Source organism: Portunus trituberculatus, chromosome 37, assembly GCF_017591435.1.
Source record: "Portunus trituberculatus isolate SZX2019 chromosome 37, ASM1759143v1, whole genome shotgun sequence".
NCBI lineage: Eukaryota > Metazoa > Arthropoda > Malacostraca > Decapoda > Portunidae > Portunus > Portunus trituberculatus.
Genome location: NC_059291.1, coordinates 24,891,393 through 24,913,604, shown reverse-complemented (window position 1 = coordinate 24,913,604; position 22,212 = coordinate 24,891,393). Strand labels below are relative to the sequence as shown.

General features: G+C 38.0%; 1 protein-coding gene across 1 annotated transcript in view; it reads left to right on the top strand.

The window, feature by feature from the left end:
* Positions 1-22,212, top strand: part of LOC123514164 (structural maintenance of chromosomes protein 5-like) — a 138,526-nt gene that overhangs the window by 7,855 nt on the left and 108,459 nt on the right. The window contains exons 2-7 of the mRNA XM_045271814.1: positions 4,910-5,051; positions 5,639-5,706; positions 7,165-7,252; positions 9,519-9,648; positions 12,373-12,496; positions 13,586-13,691. Of these exons, the coding sequence (XP_045127749.1) occupies positions 4,910-5,051; positions 5,639-5,706; positions 7,165-7,252; positions 9,519-9,648; positions 12,373-12,496; positions 13,586-13,691 (658 nt within the window). The remainder of the gene's footprint in view (positions 1-4,909; positions 5,052-5,638; positions 5,707-7,164; positions 7,253-9,518; positions 9,649-12,372; positions 12,497-13,585; positions 13,692-22,212) is intronic.

The window sequence follows — 22,212 nt, the reverse complement described above, 5'->3', positions numbered from 1 at the left end:
TTTTGCTAACCTATGATGTAGCGACTAACTGGATAGACAAGGGATATATGGTTGATCTCATACTCTTTGATTTTTCTAAGGTTTTTGACACATTAAACCATCAGATTCTTCTTACTAAACCTTATGATATTGGCATTGATGGTGATCTTTCTTGGATAAAAGCTTTTTTTTTTTTTCTCACAGATCAATGGAGGTAGTTGTGGGCGGTCAGGTCAGTTCTTTATTTCCAGTAGTTTGTGGGGTACCTCAAGGGTCTGTATTAGGTCCTCCTCTATTTCTTATCTATATAAACTACATTGCGACTTCCTTAACATGTAACTTTAAACTATTTGCTGATGACCTTAAATTGTATCTCTTTATGAAGCCTTATGATCTCTCCACTATATTGCAAGACATCAATACAGTTCAAAGAGATATTAATTCTTTAATTGAAGTAGCAGAATCCTGGGATCTAAAACTTAATTCTGATAAGACCAAGTGTCTAAGTTTTGGAGTCAATCTTTGTCAGATTTATGATCTGGGACCCTACTCATTATATTATGGTAAAGGGTAAACCATTACACTTGAGTGACTTTGTAGTGAATTTAGGTATAACTGTAGAGCCATCATTAAGATTTTACATTCACATTTAATCCTTGATGTCTAAAGCTGCTGGACTAACAAACTCGCTTCTGATATCCACTCTGTGCCAGTCTCCTCCCTTCATGGTTAAGCTTTTTGCCACTCGTATGTGTCCTCTACTTGAGTTTGTGTCCCCAGTCTGGAATACAGGTTGCATCATGGATTTGACTCTTTTGGAATCTGTTCAGTGACATTGGACTAAATAAGTTACGGGTCATGGTAACATGTCTTATGGCCAATGTCTCAAAATTCTAGATCTGTATTCCGTCAAAGAGCATTTGCTTTGTGCTGATTTGATCAAGTGCTGGAAAATCTTCCATGTGATGTATGGTGTTGCTCTTACTGATATTTTTATCATTGCCCCTTTGAGAGGAATGTTGAGAGGTTATGGATTTCAGATATTTGTTCCCCACACATCCTGTGAGGCCAGACATAGATATTTTTCAGTTTGAGTGGTCAGGCATTGGAATGCTCTCCCTGCTGAGTTAGCTGAAGCGGACAACCTCAGTACATTTAAAAGAGGAATCGGTGACTTCTTAGGTAATGAACTATTCGACTATAGTGAATCACTAAATGTCATCACTTTGTCCTTGTCTTTGTATATGGGCTTATAGCACACCTTCCAGTTGTGTCTTCATCCTTTTTTTTTTTTTTTGATTGGCGTGTTAGCCATCGTGGGGTTCTCAGTGTTGCCTTTACCTGCCTCTCTGTGAAGGTGCTCCATCCCATGTCCCATTCTGGCCACTCTATTCTGTCTTACTTCTAACTTCTCTAGTTTATTTTCATTCCATGCAATCACATTCATACTATACATGATGCTCAAAACAGCCATGCTCTTCCATAATTCCCACAGCACATCATATTTGCTGGCCCTCATCCTTGCTGCACTTCCTATAGTCTGTTCATCCAAAGAATCCAGGCCGAAACTGCTAGTTCGGTTGGCAGCCCTGCCCACCCCCGCCGCCACTAAACCGTCCCTTAAATTTTCTTCAAGTACATTTATTTTTCTTCAAGCTATAAACTTGTATATCTATTGAGTTAAGTGAAGAAAAATAAATGTATGAAGAAAATAATGTCAGAAAGGTTTAGTGGCGGCAGGCTGCCAACCGAACTAGCAGTTTCGGCCTGGATTCTTTGGATGAACTGACTTTAGTTGGTCTACCCATTGGCTCACCAAGCTCATCTTTTCACTCTTTGCTTTTGTGCAGCAATTCAGACTCATCCACATCCATCTTCTTCCATCTCCTGAATCTCACACACTTTATATCTCTACCCAAAATCATGCCAAGTCTGTTCTTCAACTTGCCAAACACTCCTCCATAAGTAGAAAATGTCAAAATCTTTCAAAATCAAACTCCCCTTGAGACTTCTGGCATCTAGCCAAAAACATCTCCAATAACTTAACTTCTTCATCTTTCCCTCCTTTATTTCATCCTGATGGCACCACTGCCATCTCTGTCTCTAAAGCTGAACTCTTCTCTCAAACCTTTGCTCACAATTCCACCTTGGACGATTCTGGGCTTGTCCCTCCCTCTCTTCCTCCTTCTGACTATTTCATGTCTACAATTAAAATTCTTCGTAACGATGTTTTCCATGCCCTCACTGGCCTAAACCCTCAGAAGGCTTATGGTCCTGATGGGGCACCTCCTATTGTTCTCAAAAACTGTGCTTCTGTGCTTGCACCTTGCCTGGCCAAACTCTTCCAACTTTGTCTATCGACTTGTACCTTTCCTTCCTGCTGGAAGTTTGCCTACATTCAGCTTGTTCCTAAAAAGGGTGACCGTTCTAACCCCTCAAACTACCGTCCTATAGTTTTAATCTCATGCTTGTCTAAGGTTTTTTTAATCTATTCTGAATAGGAAGATTCTCAAACATCTGTCACTTCACAATCTTCTTTCTGATCGCCAGTATAGGTTCCGTCAAGGTCGCTCTACTGGTGATCTTCTGGCTTTCCTTACTGAGTCTTGGTCATCCTCTTTTAGAGATTTCTGTGAAACTTTTGCAGTAGCGTTAGACATATTAAAAGCTTTTGATAGAGACTGGCATAAAGCTTTGATTTCAAAACTGCCCTCTTATGGCTTCTAACTTTATCTCAAGTTTCCTTTCTGACCGTTCTATTTCTGCTGTGGTAGATGGCCACTGTTCTTCTCCTAAATTTATTAATAGTGGAGTTCCTCAGAGTTCTGTCCTATCACCCACTCTTTCTATTATTCATTAATGACCTTCGTAACCCTTTCAGTCCGGGGACGTATATATACATCATGGTGGCTACGCGCGCCAGTCCGGTGACGTATATATGCGTTCACAAGCCTTACCTCCAGTCCGGGGACGTATTATTACGTACCCAAGAAAACCAGCAGCCATTTGTTCTCTTACATATGTATATTATCTAGGAAAATGAATATATGTAACTATTATATCGCAGACAAGAATAAGTTTTCGCATGAAGGTTTATTTTTTCTCTGTTTCGTCAGCTGTAGCAGCCACAGCCACCAGCTTACAGACGGACAGAGAGAGAGAGAGAGAGAGAGAGAGAGAGAGAGAGAGAGAGAGAGATCATGTCCGTCACCCCCACCCCGCACTATCTGGTGATAATTCCTCTCTCTCTCTCTCTCTCTCTCTCTCTCTCTCTCTCTCTCTCATAGTGTTTCCATTCGTAGTTTTTTGCAGGTTTTCACGTGTGTGTGTGTGTGTGTGTGTGTGTGTGTGTGTGTGTGAGGATCCTGGTGGGGATGAAGTAGGGGTGGTGAGGGACCGCCACCACCTTCTATGCCTGGAGCCACCGCTCCCCACCACCCAATGCAAGACACCTCCTCTACCCACCCTCACCACCACCAGGTCACAGCCCTCCACCTCTGGCTTCACCGCACTCCCCTCCACCTCCGCCTTTCCCTCACAACCCTCCACCTCTGCCATCACAGCACCACCACCCAAGAGATTCAGGGAGAAATCTCCCGAACTGTAATAAAAAAAAACGTAATAAAATATAAAAAGTAAAATTTTGTATTGTTTTCCTTTTTAGCATAGCAATGGGAAGTGTATTGTAACATACAAATATTTTTACACATCCTGATATATAGTATGTGATGAATATATTGAGTTTATGGCTAAAACATTGATTATTCAATACTGACACTTCAAATCTTGGCGCGCGTGGGCCGCCCGGATGGAACGCGGCGTGTGTTTTCTAACTTCCGGGGCAAATGGGTTAAACAAACTTCTTGCCCTATCCACTCCTAAGCTGATGATACCACCTGGCATCTTTCCACGTCCTTTCAGAGACGATCAACCCTTCAGGAAGTCAACAGATCACGCAGGGTCGCCACAGAACGCCGACTTCTGATTTTTCTAAGATTTCCGATTGGGGCAGAGAAAATCAAGTAGTAGTAGTACGGTGCAATTAGTCCAAAAAATGGCCTAACCCCAACATCCAAAGTTAAAGTTTCTCTACGACTCCAAATTGTTCAATACAGTCCACGTAATGTTTGGTAAAAAGTTACACCATTTTGAGCGTCAGGTTTGGGGCCCCAGTGAGGGGGGGTAAAAGTTGCTAAATTAGTAGTTTTTATCAGTTTTTCTGAAATATTTAAAACTAAGCAGTTTAGTGCAAAAAGTGTCATATACAAAATTAATCAACATTAAATTGCGAATGAAAATGGTCTAATGCATAATTTTGCTAAAGTGAACGGTTTCAGAGTTACGGAGGGTCTAAAAGTAGAAATTTTTCGTATTTCAGTTTATTTTGAAAAAATGACATTATTACTAATGAAAATAATTACTTTTATACATGGTATGGCTTGACTAATGAGTAGCTGCACATTTTGAGAACTACTACTGGGATACACTAGTCCTGGTGCTGAGCTGTTTGTTCATTAACTTGTTTTCTATTCCAGATGGCTCTTGGAGGAATGTGTGTTTGTGTGTGTGTGTTTATTGGTATTAAAATTATAGTACTACATTGAAGAACCATAACAAATTTTCTTGTATTTCTGTGACGTAACTATTTTTAACTCTAAAGAAACATACCACAGATTGACACTAACCTAACCTGACCTTTTGCCCTGAACCCCGTAGAACCAGAACCCTAATAACAACCCTCCCCTAACCTAATTCAATCTTGTCCCTCCCTACTCCCATTTCCATAACTTCAATATTTTGAATCCCTGGAGACGCTACCTGGCCAAGGGACCACAAATTGACACAAGTAGCCTAACCTAACACCCGTCCCACCATCCCACCCCTAAAACCCTATTGAGATCTCAACTCTAACCTTACCTAATCTCCACAGGACATTCAATGAGGTGGAGGTGCGCCCCAAACCTCGGCTCAACCTGATCTACGGCCGCAACGGTTCTGGAAAGTCCACCATTTTGAGCGCCATCTGTCTGTGTCTCGGCGGCAAGGCACAGGTCTTGGGTCGCAGCAAAGAGGTCAGAAAGAGGGAGAGGGGGAGGGAGGGTTAGGTTACTCTCAAATTAATCTTATTGTCGTGTTGCTTCATCTCTTAACTAATTCCATCTTCTTCCTCCTTCTCTGGCTTTTCATTCCTTGCTTCTTTTCCTTCTTTTCTTTCTCTTGCTATTTCCTCTTTGCTCTTCCAAATTAAGCTTATTGTTGTGTTTTGTTGGTTTGATTGTGTGTTTTGTTGTATTCTAGAGGGTTTTCATTTATTTTATTTATTTTTTTATATTCATATTCTCTTGGTTTCATTATGTTTTAAATCTACTTGTGTGTGTAAAATATGTTTTGTTTTGTTTTTCTAAGTGCTTGTAGTTTTTGGGAGTTATAATGTTTTATTGGTTTCATTAGACATTTTAATTTGATATTTATGATCTTTTTTTTTTTTTTTTGTGATATTTATGTTTCTTTGGAGTTAATTCATGGTTTTTAAGTATTCATTTTATCCTTCCATCAGTTTGAAACCAGTCTGCTTTTTAGTGTTTTGTCATTTTGAGGGGAGCAGGCATGAGTTTATTCATACTTTATTTTTTTAATTGTACTTTTTATTTCATTCTAGGTGTTTGATTATGTGAAAATTGGCAAGACTGAAGCTATCTTAGAAGTGGAGGTGTTTGTCCTGGACCAGTAAGTTGCGGAGGAGTTAAGTTAAGGAGTATGGCTGTGTTAATTAGTTAGATGTGTTAGAGGGAAGTAATGATGATGATAGTGATGCCTCTTGTACTTGTACTACTACTACTACTACTACTACTACTACTACTACTACTACTACTACTACTACTACTACTACTTGGCTAAACTTATGTCTTTTACTACTACTTCATACCAAAATATGAGATTGTTTTTTATATACAGGATGGAATTATTGATATGCAATTTGTATGTACTTCCAATATGCGAGCGTTTCTGACTCAGCACGTAGGTACCACGGAACCATTAATGGACTGCCTCATAAGTTATTGCATCACCAGACTCCAGCTGGTGAACATGTGTGTCTTTCCCTTGCCCAACACACCCGCTACTGCCTCCCTGCCCATCTGCCTCACTACTGCATTGTGATTTTCACTAGCCAGAAATTCCAAGAAATGAAATCTCAATTTAGAAATGAAAGAGAAGGTTATTAAGTTAAAGGAAACACTTCCATAGGCTGTGAATTAGACCTAGGAGAATAAATGACGAAAAAAGCAAAAAGCAATGAAGAAAATTAGGTTTAGCGAAAGCGAAGTAAAAAAAATGTAACAATTAAGTTAAACAATAAAGTTTAGCATTAACAATGTAATGAGTAAGTTCAGTGATTAAGTGAGAATGAAAATGAAAAGGCACAAACAAAACAAACTCCTCTCATCTCCTCCACTGTCACCTCCTCCTGCACTTAACCCTGTGTGGGGGAACAATGTTGCAAACAAACTTCTCATGGCATTCTGCAGCACATGTTCTTCTCTCTTTCCCCTCTTGCTTATTTAAGAAAATTTTGCCATGAATAGTGTCTACAACATCATTAATGAGCTTTTTTTTATGACACCCTAGTGTAAATACAATACAAATAAATTATAATACTGTAGCCCTGTTTCGGGTGCTGTCTGACCATATACCATTTTTCCATTGATTCTTCAGTTCACAATATGTATTTTCACAATATACATGGTTTTCTGTCAGCAATAAAGGTGCATATTAGGGATGAGCACTCTACTACTACTGCTGTTGTTGCTGCTGCAATTGCACTCATTAGTGGCACAGCCAATTTTATTTATAGTAGTACCGATATAAGGGCCCATATCACCACCCAAGTGCATCTTTGGTGTAACCTCCTAGAACCTGGGTATCATGGTGACATGTAGATAACTTTAAACCATTCGACAAATAGCAAAGTATCAAGGTGATACATTGTGGGATTCGAACCTATGCGTGGATGTCTGCCCAATCCCACGCTCACCACCTTATCCACTAGGCTACCGCCTCCTCCTCCTCCTCCTCCTCCTCCTCCTCCTCCTCCTCCTCCTCCTCCTCCTCCTCCTCCTCCTCCTCCTCCTCCTCCTCCTCCTCCTCCTCCTCCGCCCTACTACTACTACTACTTCTACTTTACAGGATTAATGCTGTCATAACACACAAAATCAATTCATCAGCCAGAAGGTGCTCATGGTTTATACAAGGCAAGGAAGTGACTCATGCCAAGGTAAGTACATGTGTGTGTGGGCATTTGAGTGTTTGGGGTGAGTTTTGTATGTGCCTGTGTGTGTGTATTTACCTACTTGTATTTACTTAGTTGTATTGTACAGGGTTCGAGCGTGCCTCATAGTGTCCTGTCTCCTTATATCCATTTATCTAGTTTTTTTTAAAGTTATGCACACTATGTGCTGTGACAATTCAATTATCCAATGCATTCCATTTTTCCACCGTTCTGTGTGGAAAACTGTATTTTCCAATATCCTTCACATACTGCCTCATCCTGATCTTTTCATGTCCTCTTGTCCTTCCATCTTCTGTCAACAGCACCAGGTCTTCTTTGTCTATCTTTTCAATATAATTTACTACCTTATACATTGTTATTAGGTCCCCACGTTCTCTTCTATCTTGTAAGGTTGGCAGTCCCATTTCCTTCAGTCGTTCTTCATATGTGAGGTCCCTTAATTCTGGCACCATCTTTGTAGCAATTTTCTGTATCCTTTCCAATTTTCTCATATCCTTTTTAGAGCTCGGAGACCATACCACTGCGTGAATATTCCAGCCTTGGGTGTATCATGCTTGGGATGATTTTTTTCATCATACCTGTATCCATGTAATGAAATGCCTCTCTTATATTAGTCATCATTTTATATTATAGTCCAAATATCTTGCTTGTGTGTTTATCAGGGCTCAGATTTTCTTGTGTGATCACTCCAAGATCTTTTTCCTCTTTAGTCTTCATTATTTGTTCCTCTCCCATCAAATAGTTCCATACTGGTCTTCTCTTATTCTTTCCTAGTTCCGTTATGTGGCATTTCTTGGTATTAAACTCCAATTTCCACTTCCTGCTCCATTCTTAGATCTTGTTTAAATTTTCCTGCAACAGCAGACAATCCTCTCTGGTTTTGATAACTCTTAGCAACTTTGCATCATTAGTGAATAAATTTATATAACTGTTTATCCCAGTGTGAATGTCGTTTACATAAACTTGAAACATAATGGGGACTAACACTGACCTTTGTGGCGCTCCCTTAGTTACTTTACTCCAAGATGAGTATGTATCTCTGATTACAGTTCTCATTTCCCTATCCTTCAAATACAGGCAACCCCTGCTTAACCCATTCGCCCCGGAAGTTAGAAAACACGCACCGCGCTTCATCCGGGCGGCCCGTGCGCGCCAAGATTTGAAGCTTTAGTATTGAATAATCAATGTTTTGGCCATAAACTCAATATATTCATCACATACTATATATCAGGATGTGTAAAAATATTTGTATGTTACAATACACTTCCCATTGCTATGCTAAAAAGGAAAACAATAAAAAATTTTACTTTTTATATTTTATTACTTTTTTTTTGTTATTACAGCTCGGGAGATTTCTCCCTGAATCTCTTTGGTGGTGGTGCTGTGAGCCAGGTAGCCAAGCAATCATGGCGCCACCTACCGATGGCTAATCGTATCTTAAAAATATCGTCGCATTTCAAGGCGTAAATTATATGAAATTTTTCGTTGTATATAAAAAAAATTGTATGTTGGGGCGATCATATGTCGAAGTACCACTGTATATGATCAAACACTTAGTATTTGATTTGGAGATAGGAGAACCTATGGCCCCCTCTCCTCCTGTACATATGTCTAGGCCAGTCTCCAACTCCTTTTGTAGTAATCTCTGCGAGCTGGTCAGATGCGTGTGTCCTGCATGGTGGCTGCGCTGTGTGTGTGTGTGTGTGTTTAAGTCACCATGGTCACTGCTGGTTACCCAGCCAGCGTTCCCCATTATGGAGCAAGCTCAGAGCTCATAGACCGATCATTAGGTAGGACTGAGACCACACCACACTCCACACACCAGGAAAGTAAGGTCATAACCCCTTGAATTACATCCCATATCTATTTACTGCTAGGTGAACAGGGGCTACACATTAAAAGGCTCACCCATTTGCCTTGCAATGCCCAGGACTCAGTTGTGAGCCGAGTGTGTAAGTGTATGTGTGTGTTTATGTGTTTATTTTCTGTTTTGTCATATCTTTACTCAAATTTGGCCTAACACACCCTACCATCACTCTTAACATTATTTTACCTTATATGTTCTCATTATCTTCATCCTGTTGCACCCTATCACCCTATTTTCACCCTATCTCACTCTATTATCATCTTCCATTCATTATCATCATTATTTTCATCCTTCCATTACCTTATCACTCTGTCTCTTCCTACTGTTATCCTACTGCCAGTACTAGCATCACTCAGCCTTACTCACCCTACTGTCACCCTACAGGCCATGGCACGCATCAAGGAGCTTAACATACAAGTGGACAACCTGTGCCAGTTCTTGCCTCAAGATCGTGTTGTCGCTTTTGCCAAGATGAACAGTCAGAATTTGCTTATGGCCACTCAGAAGGCTGTAGGTGAGTGTGATTGTCTGTGTGTTGGGATGTGTGTATGTATTGATGTGTTTTGTGGGATATTTTGAGTGTTTTAGGTATGTTTTGTTTTTGTTTTTACTTTTGATTTTTTAATTCATTTATTTTATTTGTTTATTTTATTTATTTTATTTATTTATTTATTCATTTATTTATTTGTTTATTTATTTATTTTGTAGTGATTGGAGTGTGCTTTGACAAATTTAAGTACATTTCGTGGTGTTTTAAATGTTGCAGGTAAAGGTAACTCCATTTACTCAATAGATGCATTTCAAGAGGCATTGCATATATCAAAATTCACGAAAAATAAACTTGTAATTCTCATAAGAAACAATAGATAATAGGGGGGATGCGGGTTGTGGTCCAAAAAACTTCATACAAAATACTCTATTTGGCTAAATTAACATGTTTTTAATATTTACCTTTTTAATACTAGAAGTATATTTAAAGTAAAGGGAAAAGCAAGAAATAATAAGAAAAAGCAAAAAATGATTAGAGAAAACAACAAAAAGAATACGTAAACACAACACTCACTGCGTCACTGCCTTCACCACTCACACCACAGTCAGTCACCATCTCCCTCTGAGCTTTTCCATTTGGCTAAATTAACATGTTTTTATTATTTACCATTCTAAATACTAGAAGTGTATTTAAAGTAAATGGAAAAACAAGAAATAAGAGAAGGCAAAAAATAATCAGAGAAAACAACAAAGCAAAGAATACGTAAACACAACACTCACTGTGTCACTGCCTTCAACCACTCACACCACAGTCAGTCACCATCTCCCTCTGAGCTTTTCCACTTTATCAAAAATCCACTCATCAAAAATAACCCCACAGTATAAAAGTAAACACTAGTAAAAAAAATAAACGCAGGACGCCAATGTCTTAATTCAGCCCTCACAAGCACTCGCCGTCGCTGTCCACCTCCTAGTCAAGGACATCATCATCCACCTGCGCTTCCTCTGCTTCGTCCGCTTCCACAAGATCATCCACATCCTCTTCTGGTACTGCATCTTCCACTGGTGTTTTCTTGAAAAACTACAGCATGGTCTGGCACTTTTGGAAAATTCTTTTTGCATCATTGTGTAGCAGAAGAGTGCGTCCATGACAGTGGAGCTCCCACCTATCGGCCAGCTGCGGAACTCTCTGGCGCCCAGTTTGAAATTGCGTCTGGCGCTCAGTTTGAAAATGCGGTTGGGCTAAATCGTATAAGCAAACTGATCACGTAAATATAATTAATTATAGTATTTTTTTGGTCGCGTTATAACAAAAACGCGTAAATTAAACATGCGTAAATCAAGAGTTACCTGTACTGTGTTTTGGTGTTTTAGAGAGGTTTTAAGTGTGTTTTTTGGGTGTTGTTGGATAAGTCTGAGAGTGATTGGGTGTATTTGTGTGTGTTTGAATAAATGAATGGATTTAGGAGCATTTTAGGTGTATATATATATATATATATATATATATATATATATATATATATATATATATATATATATATATATATATATATATATATATATATATATATATATATATATATATATATATATATATATATATATATATATATATATATATATATATATATATATATATATATATATATATATATATATATATATATATATATATATATATATATATATATATATATATATATATATATATATATATATATATATATATATATATATATATATATATATATATATATATATATATATATATATATATATATATATATATATATATATATATATATATATATATATATATATATATATATATATATATATATATATATATATATATATATATATATATATATATATATATATATATATATATATATATATATATATATATATATATATATATATATATATATATATATATATATATATATATATATATATATATATATATATATATATATATATATATATATATATATATATATATATATATATATATATATATATATATATATATATATATATATATATATATATATATATAAACCGCTATCGCGCCCAATTGGGTCCAAAATAGCTACGCCATAGCCGAAAACGCGATAGCTGAATTGAACAACTAATGGTGAAAATTGTTATTGGTGCCCCAACCACAAATTTTACTCCTAATATCCCTCATTTTTACATTTATTTTAATTACTGTATAATCCATTGGTACCAATTAAAACATGTCAAGGTTATAACATAAAAAAAATTACATCAGCTCATTGTATTTACATTCATAAACAACATTTCACAGCTAGGGTTCTGTCTTGTCTCTTTGGTTTATGTTCGGCGATGGTAGGAGGACGGTGTGGAGGGTTGGTGGCCATTGTGAGCACAAAAAATGGTAGAATCTGGCTATCACTGTCTAGTGGGGAGGACGCGCACTCAGAGACTGTGTTTCATCTTGGCGGGAAGGCGGTTTTAGCCAATAAGCGCTTAGATATCCCATGACGTCATGGCTGGGCGCGCGATAGCAGGCATCTGAGGTTGTGATAGTGAAATTTTAGCAGCTTTTCATGGGTGCATGATAGCAATAAAAAGCGATAGCTGAAGTCGCGATAGCCGAGGGTTGACTGTATATATATATACCAATGTGTGTATGCATGTTTGGTGTACGTGTGTTTATGTTTATACATGTCTGTACCATGCCTCTATGATACCTCTGTGACCCCCCCTGTGTGTGTTGCAGGAGATCCTTCTCTGTTCAATGATCACCAGCAGCTGTGTAGTAGTGGTAAGAAACTTATGACAATGCAAGACAGAATTAAGGAGTTGCAAGGAGATGTGGCACAAATTGAAAGGAGGAATGCAAGGTGAGCATCTGTCTGTATTTACTAGTTGTACTTTACAGGAAAAGAGCTTTGTTTGCAATGTCCTGTTTCTGTATCAATAGGCATCCCTTTTAACTTTAAATTCATTAATATTTTTTTTTGCTTGAACCACGGTTTCCTCAAGAGTGTTCCATATTTCTATGGTTCTATTCAGAATGCTATATTTCTTGACATCTCTTCTGCACACTGTCTTCTTTGAATTTCATGCTGTGTCCTCTTGTGTCTCTACAGTCCCACATAAACAAGTCTCTCTCTCTCTCTCTCTCTCTCTCTCTCTCTCTCTCTCTCTCTCTCTCTCTCTCTCTCTCTCTCTCTCTCTCTCTCTCTCTCTCTCTCTCTCTCTCTCTCTCTCTCTCTCTCTCTCTCTGTGTGTTGGAAGTTCTAATCTGTTTAGTGTATCTCCATAAGATAAATCTCTCAAACTAGGAACCATTTTGATTGCAAAACTGAGTTCTTTCTAAGTTTCTATACATATATTTTTTTTTATTTTGAGGTGACTAAACATTTGCAGCATATTCTGTTCTGTGTCAAATCATAAACTCTTCAACTTCATCATCTCTCCATCCACATCAGTAAATGTCCTTTTCATCTTTTCACTAAATGAAAGGTTCCCAACAATTTTGTGTAGATGTTTTCTGGTGATAAGCTGTTTCTTTTTATAACTCCTAAATCTTTTCTTGGTTTTGTTTATATATGCTTCTCCCATCATGGAAGATCTTGTATTTTATTTTCCTGAGCTTCATTACTTTGTATTTCTTTGCATTAAGTTCAATCTCTGGCTCCACTCATATATTTTATCCAAATCCTTTTGTAACATTTCACAAAAATTTGTATAATTTTCCACACTTTTCAACAGCCTGTCATCATCTTCAAATAAATGTATATATCTGTCAACCTCATCCACTATAATACATACTAGGAACAGTAATAACCATGTACTCTTTCTTGTCCACTACATCATCATTCCTTTTGTGCTCTCTCTCTCTCTCTCTCTCTCTCTCTCTCTCTCTCTCTCTCTCTCTCTCTCTCTCTCTCTCTCTCTCTCTCTCTCTCTCTCTCTCTCTCTCTCAGATTGAAAGACGTGGTGGACAACTTGGAGGTAAAGCAAAAACTGGAAATGGAAATACAAGATTTGAAGAAACAACATGCTTGGGACTTGTACGACCTCAAAAGGAAGGTGAGGCAGGCTGATTTGGGAGACAGTATGGGTGAGAGAAGGCTGGAAATAGGATGATAAGGATGAAGGACAGTGAAGTAAGGGTGATAGGGTGAGGTAAGTTAAGTGAAGACTAGAAATGGGATGATAGGATGAATGGCAGGGTGAAATTAGGATGACAGTGAAATGTTGGATAGTTTGTTATATTTATGGGACATTAGGGTGAGGGAATAGGGTGATAAAATGAAGGACAGAGCAAAATAATGGTGATAGGTAAATGGTATGGTGTAAAGGGTGATTTGGGTGGAAAAGTGGATAGTATTATGTTAGGTTAGGTTAGCTTAGGCCTTAGGGTGACAATTGGATTAGAAAAATTGTTTGCAATTAATTAATGACTACTACTACCACCACCACTACTACTACTACTACTACTGCTGCTGATGATGATGATGATGATGATAATAATAATAATAATAATAATAATAATAGTAGCAATAATGATAGTAATGATAATAACACACACACACAAACACACACACACAAGATGTGTGAAAGAATAATAAAGAAACAATGGATCGAGTTCCTTGAAGACAACAAATTAATATCAAATAGCCAATTTGGTTTTAGAAAAAGACGGTCGTGTGTAACTAATTTATTAAGTTTCTATTCTAGAATAATGGATAGAGTACAAGAGAGAGAGGGATGGGTTCACTGTATTTATTTGAATTTAAAAAAGCCGGAAAGAAATAAGGACGGTAGTTAAAGATATGAAGTCCAAATGGAGAGCAGTAGAAAGCGGAGTGCCGCAGGGATCAGTATTGGCACCAATATTTTTCCTCATTTATATTAACGACATGCCAGAAGGAGAGAACAGCTACGTAAATCTGTTTGCAGATGATATGAAACTGTGCAGAGTTATAAAGCAAAAAGAGGATTGTGAAATACTGCAAGAAGACCTAAATAAGATCTGGGAATGGAGTAAAAAGTGGGAAATGGAATTCAGTGTGAACAAAAGCCATGTCATGGAAATGGGAAAGAATGAAAGACGACCTGTGGGAATCTATAAGATGGGAGTTGGAGTAGAACTGGAGAAAGTAAAAAAGGAAAAGGACTTAGGAGTGACGATGGAAGAAAACAATCAACCGGTAAGCCATATTGATAGAATTTTTAGAGAGACATAATTTGCTAAGGAATATTAGATTAGCATTTCACTACATGGACAAAGAAATGATGAAGAAATTGATAAGTACTATAATAAGACCCAGATTGGAATATGCAGGAGTAGTGTGGACCCCTTATAAAAAGAAACACACAAGGAAGTTGGAGAGACTACAAAAAATGGCTACAAGAATGGTTCCAGAATTTGAAAGGATGACATATGAGGAGAGACTAAAGGCTATGGATCTACCAACCCTGTAACAAAGAAGGGAGAGAGGGGATCTGATACAAGTTTACAAATTGATCAACGGAATGGACCAAGTGGATAATGAGAAACTGATCCTGAGAGAAGAATATGACATTCGAAGCACAAGATCGCATAGTAAAAAGCTGAGAAAGGGAAGATATCTTGTCTGAGAGATGTTAAAAAATATAGTTTCCCGCAAAGATGTATTGAGACGTGGAACAGTTTGAATGAAGAAGTAGTGTCTGCAACGAGTGTGCATAGTTTTAAAGTAAGATTGGATAAGTGTAGATATTGAGACGGGGCCACACGAGTATAAAGCCCAGGCCCTGTAAAACTACAACTAAGTAAATACACACACACACACACACACACACACACACACGGGACATCGTCGATGGCGGAGGTGGTCGCTGAGCTCCAGAGCAATCATCTATAATTCTACAGTTACCTAAGAGTAACCAAGGTGGGAAAGGAGCTGGTAATGTTTGTCCCGTCTCCATATAGTCATGTTAACTGTTGATTAGCAAAATAATGTCCAGTGAAGGTAAATATAAACTGTAGCCTGCGTTTGAGCCATCAGCTGGTTTGTTTACGTCTGCGCAACATGGCGGCCGTGAACTCGAAAGAGGAATCAGACTTCACAGGGTTTCAAGGAATAATGGAGAAGAGCACTTATGTGAAGAAAATTCTGGAGTTAGAAGGTAAAATTGAAAAACTGTTTGAAAAGTATGAGGGCCTGGAAACGAGTTATGACAATGTAAAAGAGACTGTGCCGATATGAAGAAGGAAAATGCAGCACTGAAAGAGGAAGTTAAGCTAATTAAAGTGAATTGCGAAAAATGTGGAGAATCTCTAGGAAAAGTGATGGAGAAGCAGGCTGAATGGAAAAAAGTCAGGAAGTGGAAAGAAAGGAGGTAAATTACAAAGTTGCAAGTCTGGAAAAGGAAATCAAAGAGTCAGGGAGAAAACTTTGGGCCTTGCTGAAATTATAGATCAACAGATCATAGAAGAGAAGATAGCTGAGAAAGTGGTGAAGGTTATTAAGTCAAATGAGACATTGGTGAGGGAAACTGTAGACAAAAAGAGATGTGTGGTGATATTTGGTGTGGAGGAGGATAAGACACCGAGTAAAATGGAGAGAGAAAAACATAAAAAGGTGATAAATAATATCATTAATGTGGTGCAGGAGGAGGAAAAGACCTAGTACAAGAAATAGAGGACTTCCATAGAATTGGAAAGTTCACAAGAGAAGGTATGAGGCCAATAAGAATCAAACTTAAGTCACAAAAGGATGTAGATGAATTGGTGGAGAAGTCATGGAGGCTAGCCCAGCAGGAAACAACAAGGAAGATTTGGTTGAGAAGAGATCTCGGTGAAAAGGAAAGAGAAATGTTAAATGAGTTGAGAAAGGAGGCTTTGAAAAAAATGAAGAGAGGACAGAAGAGGAGAAGAAAGAGTTTTCTGGAGAATCTTGGATATGAGACTGAGGAAGTGGTTCATAACCCAGAAAAGTACAGCAAGAAAGGACTAAAGAAACTTACATATGAGCGAAATGTAATGTATTCCAACATAAATGGAGTGATATCGGGATTTTAGAACTCAACGATTACTTGAGGACAAGAACCCAGATATTGTGGGTCTTACTGAAACAAAACTGAGAGAGGAGAAGACCTGATGAAGGTTGGAGAAGGAAATATAATGTTTGGAAAAGAAATAGAGTAGGTAAGATGGGAGGAGGAGTGATGTTGCTGGTTAAAAAGATATAAAGGTGGATCAAGTGAAAAAGGTATGGGAAAGGCAGAAGTGCTAAAGATCAGAGCAGAAACTAATGAAGGAAAAAGAGGCACTACATAGTGGTGTACGTACCACCTAAGACAAATGCATGGTCAGTACAGGAATATGAAGAAATGATAAGTGATACAGGAACATGTCTGGAAGAAATGTTGGGTGGCTGTGAACGAACTATAATGATGGGAGATTTTAATTGTAAAGAGGTGTGTTGGGAGGACTGGTCAATGGAAGGATCAGAGACAACATGGGAAATACACTATTGACACTGGCAATGGAAAATGTGTTAACTCAGTGGGTCAAAGAAGATACTAGGTTTGGAGGAGAGGGAGCATCGTCAAGACTGGACTTGGTCTTTAGTACAGAGCCAATGGTCATTGAGGAGATGAGGGTGGAGTGCCCTTTAGCAAAGAGTGATCATGCAGTTTTGGAGTTCAAGGTGATAGATGAAGAGAAATCTAGAAGAAATGAAGAATATAAAGTGGGAAGATGGAATTATGCCAAGACAGATTTTGGAAACCTAAAGAAATTCTTTCAAGAGACAAATTGGATGAAATTCAAGAGTGCTAAGGGAGCAAATGAAAAGTGGAAGGAATTTATAAAAATATACAAAGAAGGTGAGAAAAATTTGTACCAATAAGACAACATAGAGAAGTTGGAAAGCAGGACTGGTTTAACGATAGATGTGAAAAGGCTAGAACAAGAAAAGAGGATGCATGGAAGAGGTGGAGAAGGAAAAGACGGATTAAGCAGTGGGAAAGTTACAAAAGAGCAAGAAATGAATATGTGTTGATTAGAAGAGAAGAAAGAAAGAAACAAGAAAAGGATATAATTGATAAATGTAAAGACCAACCAAGGCTTTTTACAGACATGTGAACAACAACATCAAAAATAGAGAAAGTATTGAAAGTTTAGAAGTAAATGGAGTATGCAGTGAAGATCCCAGGAAATGGCAGAGGCTATGAATGGATGCTTTGGAAGGTATTCACAAAGGAGACTGCTTTTGACAAACCACTGGTAATGGAACAGAAAGGGATTATGAAGGAGTTTCAAGTAACTGTGGAGGAGATCAAGAACATGATGGGGAGTTTAGAAGTGAGAAAAGCTGTGGGACCTGATGGGGTATCAGGATGGATTTTAAGAGAATGCAGGAGCAATTGGCAGAAAAAGTTTGTGAAGTAATTGATGCCTCATTAAGGGAAGGTGTAGTGCCCCAAGACTGGAAAAGAGCTAACATTGTCCCAATCTATAAATCAGGTAACAAGAGAGACCCATTGAACTATAGACCAGTGTCACTTACAAGTGTGGTAGCTAAGATGTGTGAGAGGGTGGTGAAGAATAGATGGACAGACTTCTTGGAGAAAAATGACATACTTTGTGAGTGTCAATTTGGTTTTAGAAAGAGGCGTTCATGCACGACAAACCTGATATGTTACTATTCGAGGGTGATAGATGTAATACAGGAAAGAGATGGTTGGGCTGATGGAATATATCTGGATTTAAAAAGGCCTTTGATAAGGTACCACACCAGAGACTGATCTGGAAACTTGAAATGGTAGGAGGAGTGCATGGCAGTTTACTAAAATGGATGGAAGACTTTTGGTAGGAAGAGAAATGAGAACAATAATTAAGGACAGACCATCAGAATGGGGATTGGTGGAGAGTGGAGTTCCACAGGGATCAGTGTTGGCACCAGTAATGTTCGCAGTCTACATAAATGACATGGTGGATGGGGTGTCCAGTTATGTGAGCCTATTTGCAGACGATGCAAAATTGTTAAGAAAAGTGAGATGTGACAAAGATTGCGAACTACTCCAGGAAGACTTGGACAGAATATGGAAATGGAGCTGTACATGGCAAATGGAGTTCAACACGACAAAATGCAAGAAAATAGAGTTTGGCAAGAGTGAAAGAAGAATCAGGAGTATGTACAAGATAGGAAATGAAGACATAAAACCAGTCATGAAGAAAAAGACCTTGGGGTGACAATTACCAATGACCTATCGCCAGAGAGACATATAAACAAAATAATTGGAGAAGTATTGAACTTATTGAGGAACATAAGATTCAGATATCTAGATGAAGAAATGATGAAGAAAATAATTACTGCAATGATAAGACCGAGGCTTGAATATGCAACAATACAGTGGGCTCGAACTTAAAGAAACACATAAGGAAACTAGAGAAAGTACAGAGGGCTGCAACAAAATGGTGCCTGACTTAAGAGATTTGACTTATGAAGACAGACTGAAAAGAATGCAACTTCCAACCCTGGAAAACAGAAGAGAAAGGGGAGACCTGATAGCAATATACAGAGTGATGATTGGCATGGAAAAAATGGATAGGGAAGATCTGTGTATGTGGAATGGAAGAATGTCGAGAGGGCATGGGAAAAACTAAAATGGCCACTTATAGGAGAGATGTGAAAAATATAGCTTCCTCATAGAAGGGTGGAAGCATGGAATAGTTTAGACGTGGAAGTGGTCAACGCAAGGAATATTCATGATTTTAAGAAAAAGCTGGACATTAATAGATATGGAGACGGGACAACACGAGCATAGCTCTTTTCCGTATGTTACAATTAGGTAAATACAATTAGGTAAATAGATATTGTGAAAATGTGAGGAGCAACCAAATTGTTCTATAGATTCATAAATGGAAAAATTAGGCAAAAAGAAACAATGGAAAGGTTAAAAGGAGAGAACGGGATTGTGGAAGACCCAAAAGTATGGCAGAACTATTAAATAAAAAAAGGAGGTCTTTACTAAAGAATCCAAATTTGAGAGGCTACAGGGTAATAGAGAGACAATCAATTAAAGTAACTTGAAATGAAAAAGAGTTAATGAAGGAACTGGATGAAGAGAAGGCAATGGGACCAGATGAAGTCTCAGGCAGAATACTGAAAGAATGTAGGGAAGAACTAGCAAGTCCTATATACATCATAAAATGCTCAATAGAAAATGGAACAGTGCCAGTAGAATGGAAAAGAGCTGAGGTGGTTCCCATATATAAGAGTGGAAGGAAAGAAGAACCTTTAAATTACAGACCGGTATCACTAACTAGTGTAATATGCAAGATGTGTGAAAGAATAATAAAGAAACAATGGATCGAGTTCCTTGAAGACAACAAATTAATATCAAATAGCCAATTTGGTTTTAGAAAAGGATGGTCTTGTGTAACTAATTTATTGAGTTTCTATTCTAGAATAGTTGATAGAGTACAGAGAGAGAGGATGGGTTGACTGCATCTACTTGGATTTAAAAAAGGCGTTTGACAAAGTGCCACACGCAAGATTACTGTGGAAGTTAGAGGAGAAGGGTGGCTTAAAAGGAAGCACATTGAGATGGATAGAAAATTATTTGAGGGGGAGAGAAATAAGGACGGTAGTTAAAGATATGAAGTCCAAGTGGAGAGCAGTAGAAAGCGGAGTGCCACAGGGGTCAGTATTGGCACCAATACTTTTCCTCATTTATATTAACGACATGCCAGAAGGAGTGAACAGCTACATAAATTTGTTTGCGGATGATACGAAACTGCAGAGTTATAAAGCAAAAGGAGGATTGTGAAATACTGCAAGAAGACCTAAATAAGATCTGGGAATGAAGTAAGAAATGGGAAATGGAATTCAATGTGAACAAAAGCCATGTCATGGAAATGGGAAAGAGTGAAAGAAGACCTGTGGGAATCTATAAGATGGGAGATGGTGTAGAACTGGAGAAAGTCAAAAAGGAAAAGGACTTAGGAGTGACGATGGAAGAAAACAATCAACCAGTAAGCCATATTGATAGAATTTTTAGAGAAACATATAATTTGCTGAGGAATATTGGAGTAGCATTTCACTACATGGACAAAGAAATGATTGGACCTAGATTGGAATATGCAGGAGTAGTGTGGACCCCTCATAAAAAGAAACACATAAGAAAATTGGAGAGGCTACAAAAAATGGCTACAAGAATGGTCCCAGAACTTGAAGGGATGACATATGAGGAGAGAGTAAAGGCTATGGATCTACCAACCTTGGAACAAAGAAGGGAGAGAGGAGACCTGATACAAGTCTATAAATTGATCAACGGAATGGACCAAGTGGATAATGAGAAACTGATCTTGAGAGAAGAATATGACATCCAAGCACAAGATCGCATAGTAAAAAGCTGAGAAAGGAAGATGTCTGAGAGATATTAAAAATATAGTTTCCCGCAGAGATGTATTGAGACGTGGAACAATTTAGATGAAGAAGTAGTGTCTGCAAAGAGTGTGCACACTTTTAAAGTAAGATTGGATAAGTGTAGATATGGAGACGGGGCCACACGAGCATAAAGCCCAGGCCCTGTAAAACTACAACTAGGTAAATACAACTAGGTAAATACACACACACACACACACACACACACACACACACACACACACACACACACAGAAAAATAAGGACGGTAGTCAAAGACATGAAGTCCAAGTGGAGAGCAGTAGAAAGCGGAGTGCCACAGGGGTCAGTATTGGCGCCAATACTTTTTCTCCTTTATATAAACGACATGCCAGAAGGTGTGAACAGCTACATAAATCTGTTTGCAGACGATGTGAAACTCCAGAGTTATAAAGCAAAAAGAGGATTGTGAAATACTGCAAGAAGACTTAATTAAGATCTGGGAATGGAGTAAAAAGTGGGAGATGGAATTCAATGTGGACAAAAGCCATGTCATGGAAATGGGAAAGAGTGAAAGATGACCAGTGGGAATCTATAAGATGGGAGATGGAGTAGAACTGGAGAAAATAAAAAAGGAAAAGGATTTGGGAGTGATGATGGAAGAAAATAATCAATAGGCAAGCCATATTGATAAAATTTTCAGAGACATATAATTTGCTAAGGAATATTGGAATAGGATTTCACTACATGGACAAAGAATTGATGAAGAAACTGATAAGTACTATAATAAGACTCAGATTGGAATATGCAGGAGTAGTGTGGATTCCTCACAAAAAGAAACATAAGCTTGAGAGACTACAAAAAATGGCTACAAGAATGGTCCCAGAACTCGAAGGGATGACATTTGAGGAGAGACTAAAGACTATGGATCCTCCAACATTGGAGCAAAGAAGGGAGAGAGGGGATCTCATACAAGTTTATAAATTGATAAACGGAATGGACCAAGTGGACAATGAGTATCTGATCCTGAGAGAAGAAAGTGCCAGTCGAAGCACAAGATCGCATAGTAAGAAGCTGAGGAAGGGAAGATGTGTAAGAGATATTGAAAAGTATAGTTTCCCACAAAGATGTGTTGAGACGTGGAAGAGTTTGAATGAAGAAGTAGTGTCTGCAACGAGTGTGCATAGTTTTAAAGTAAGATTGGATAA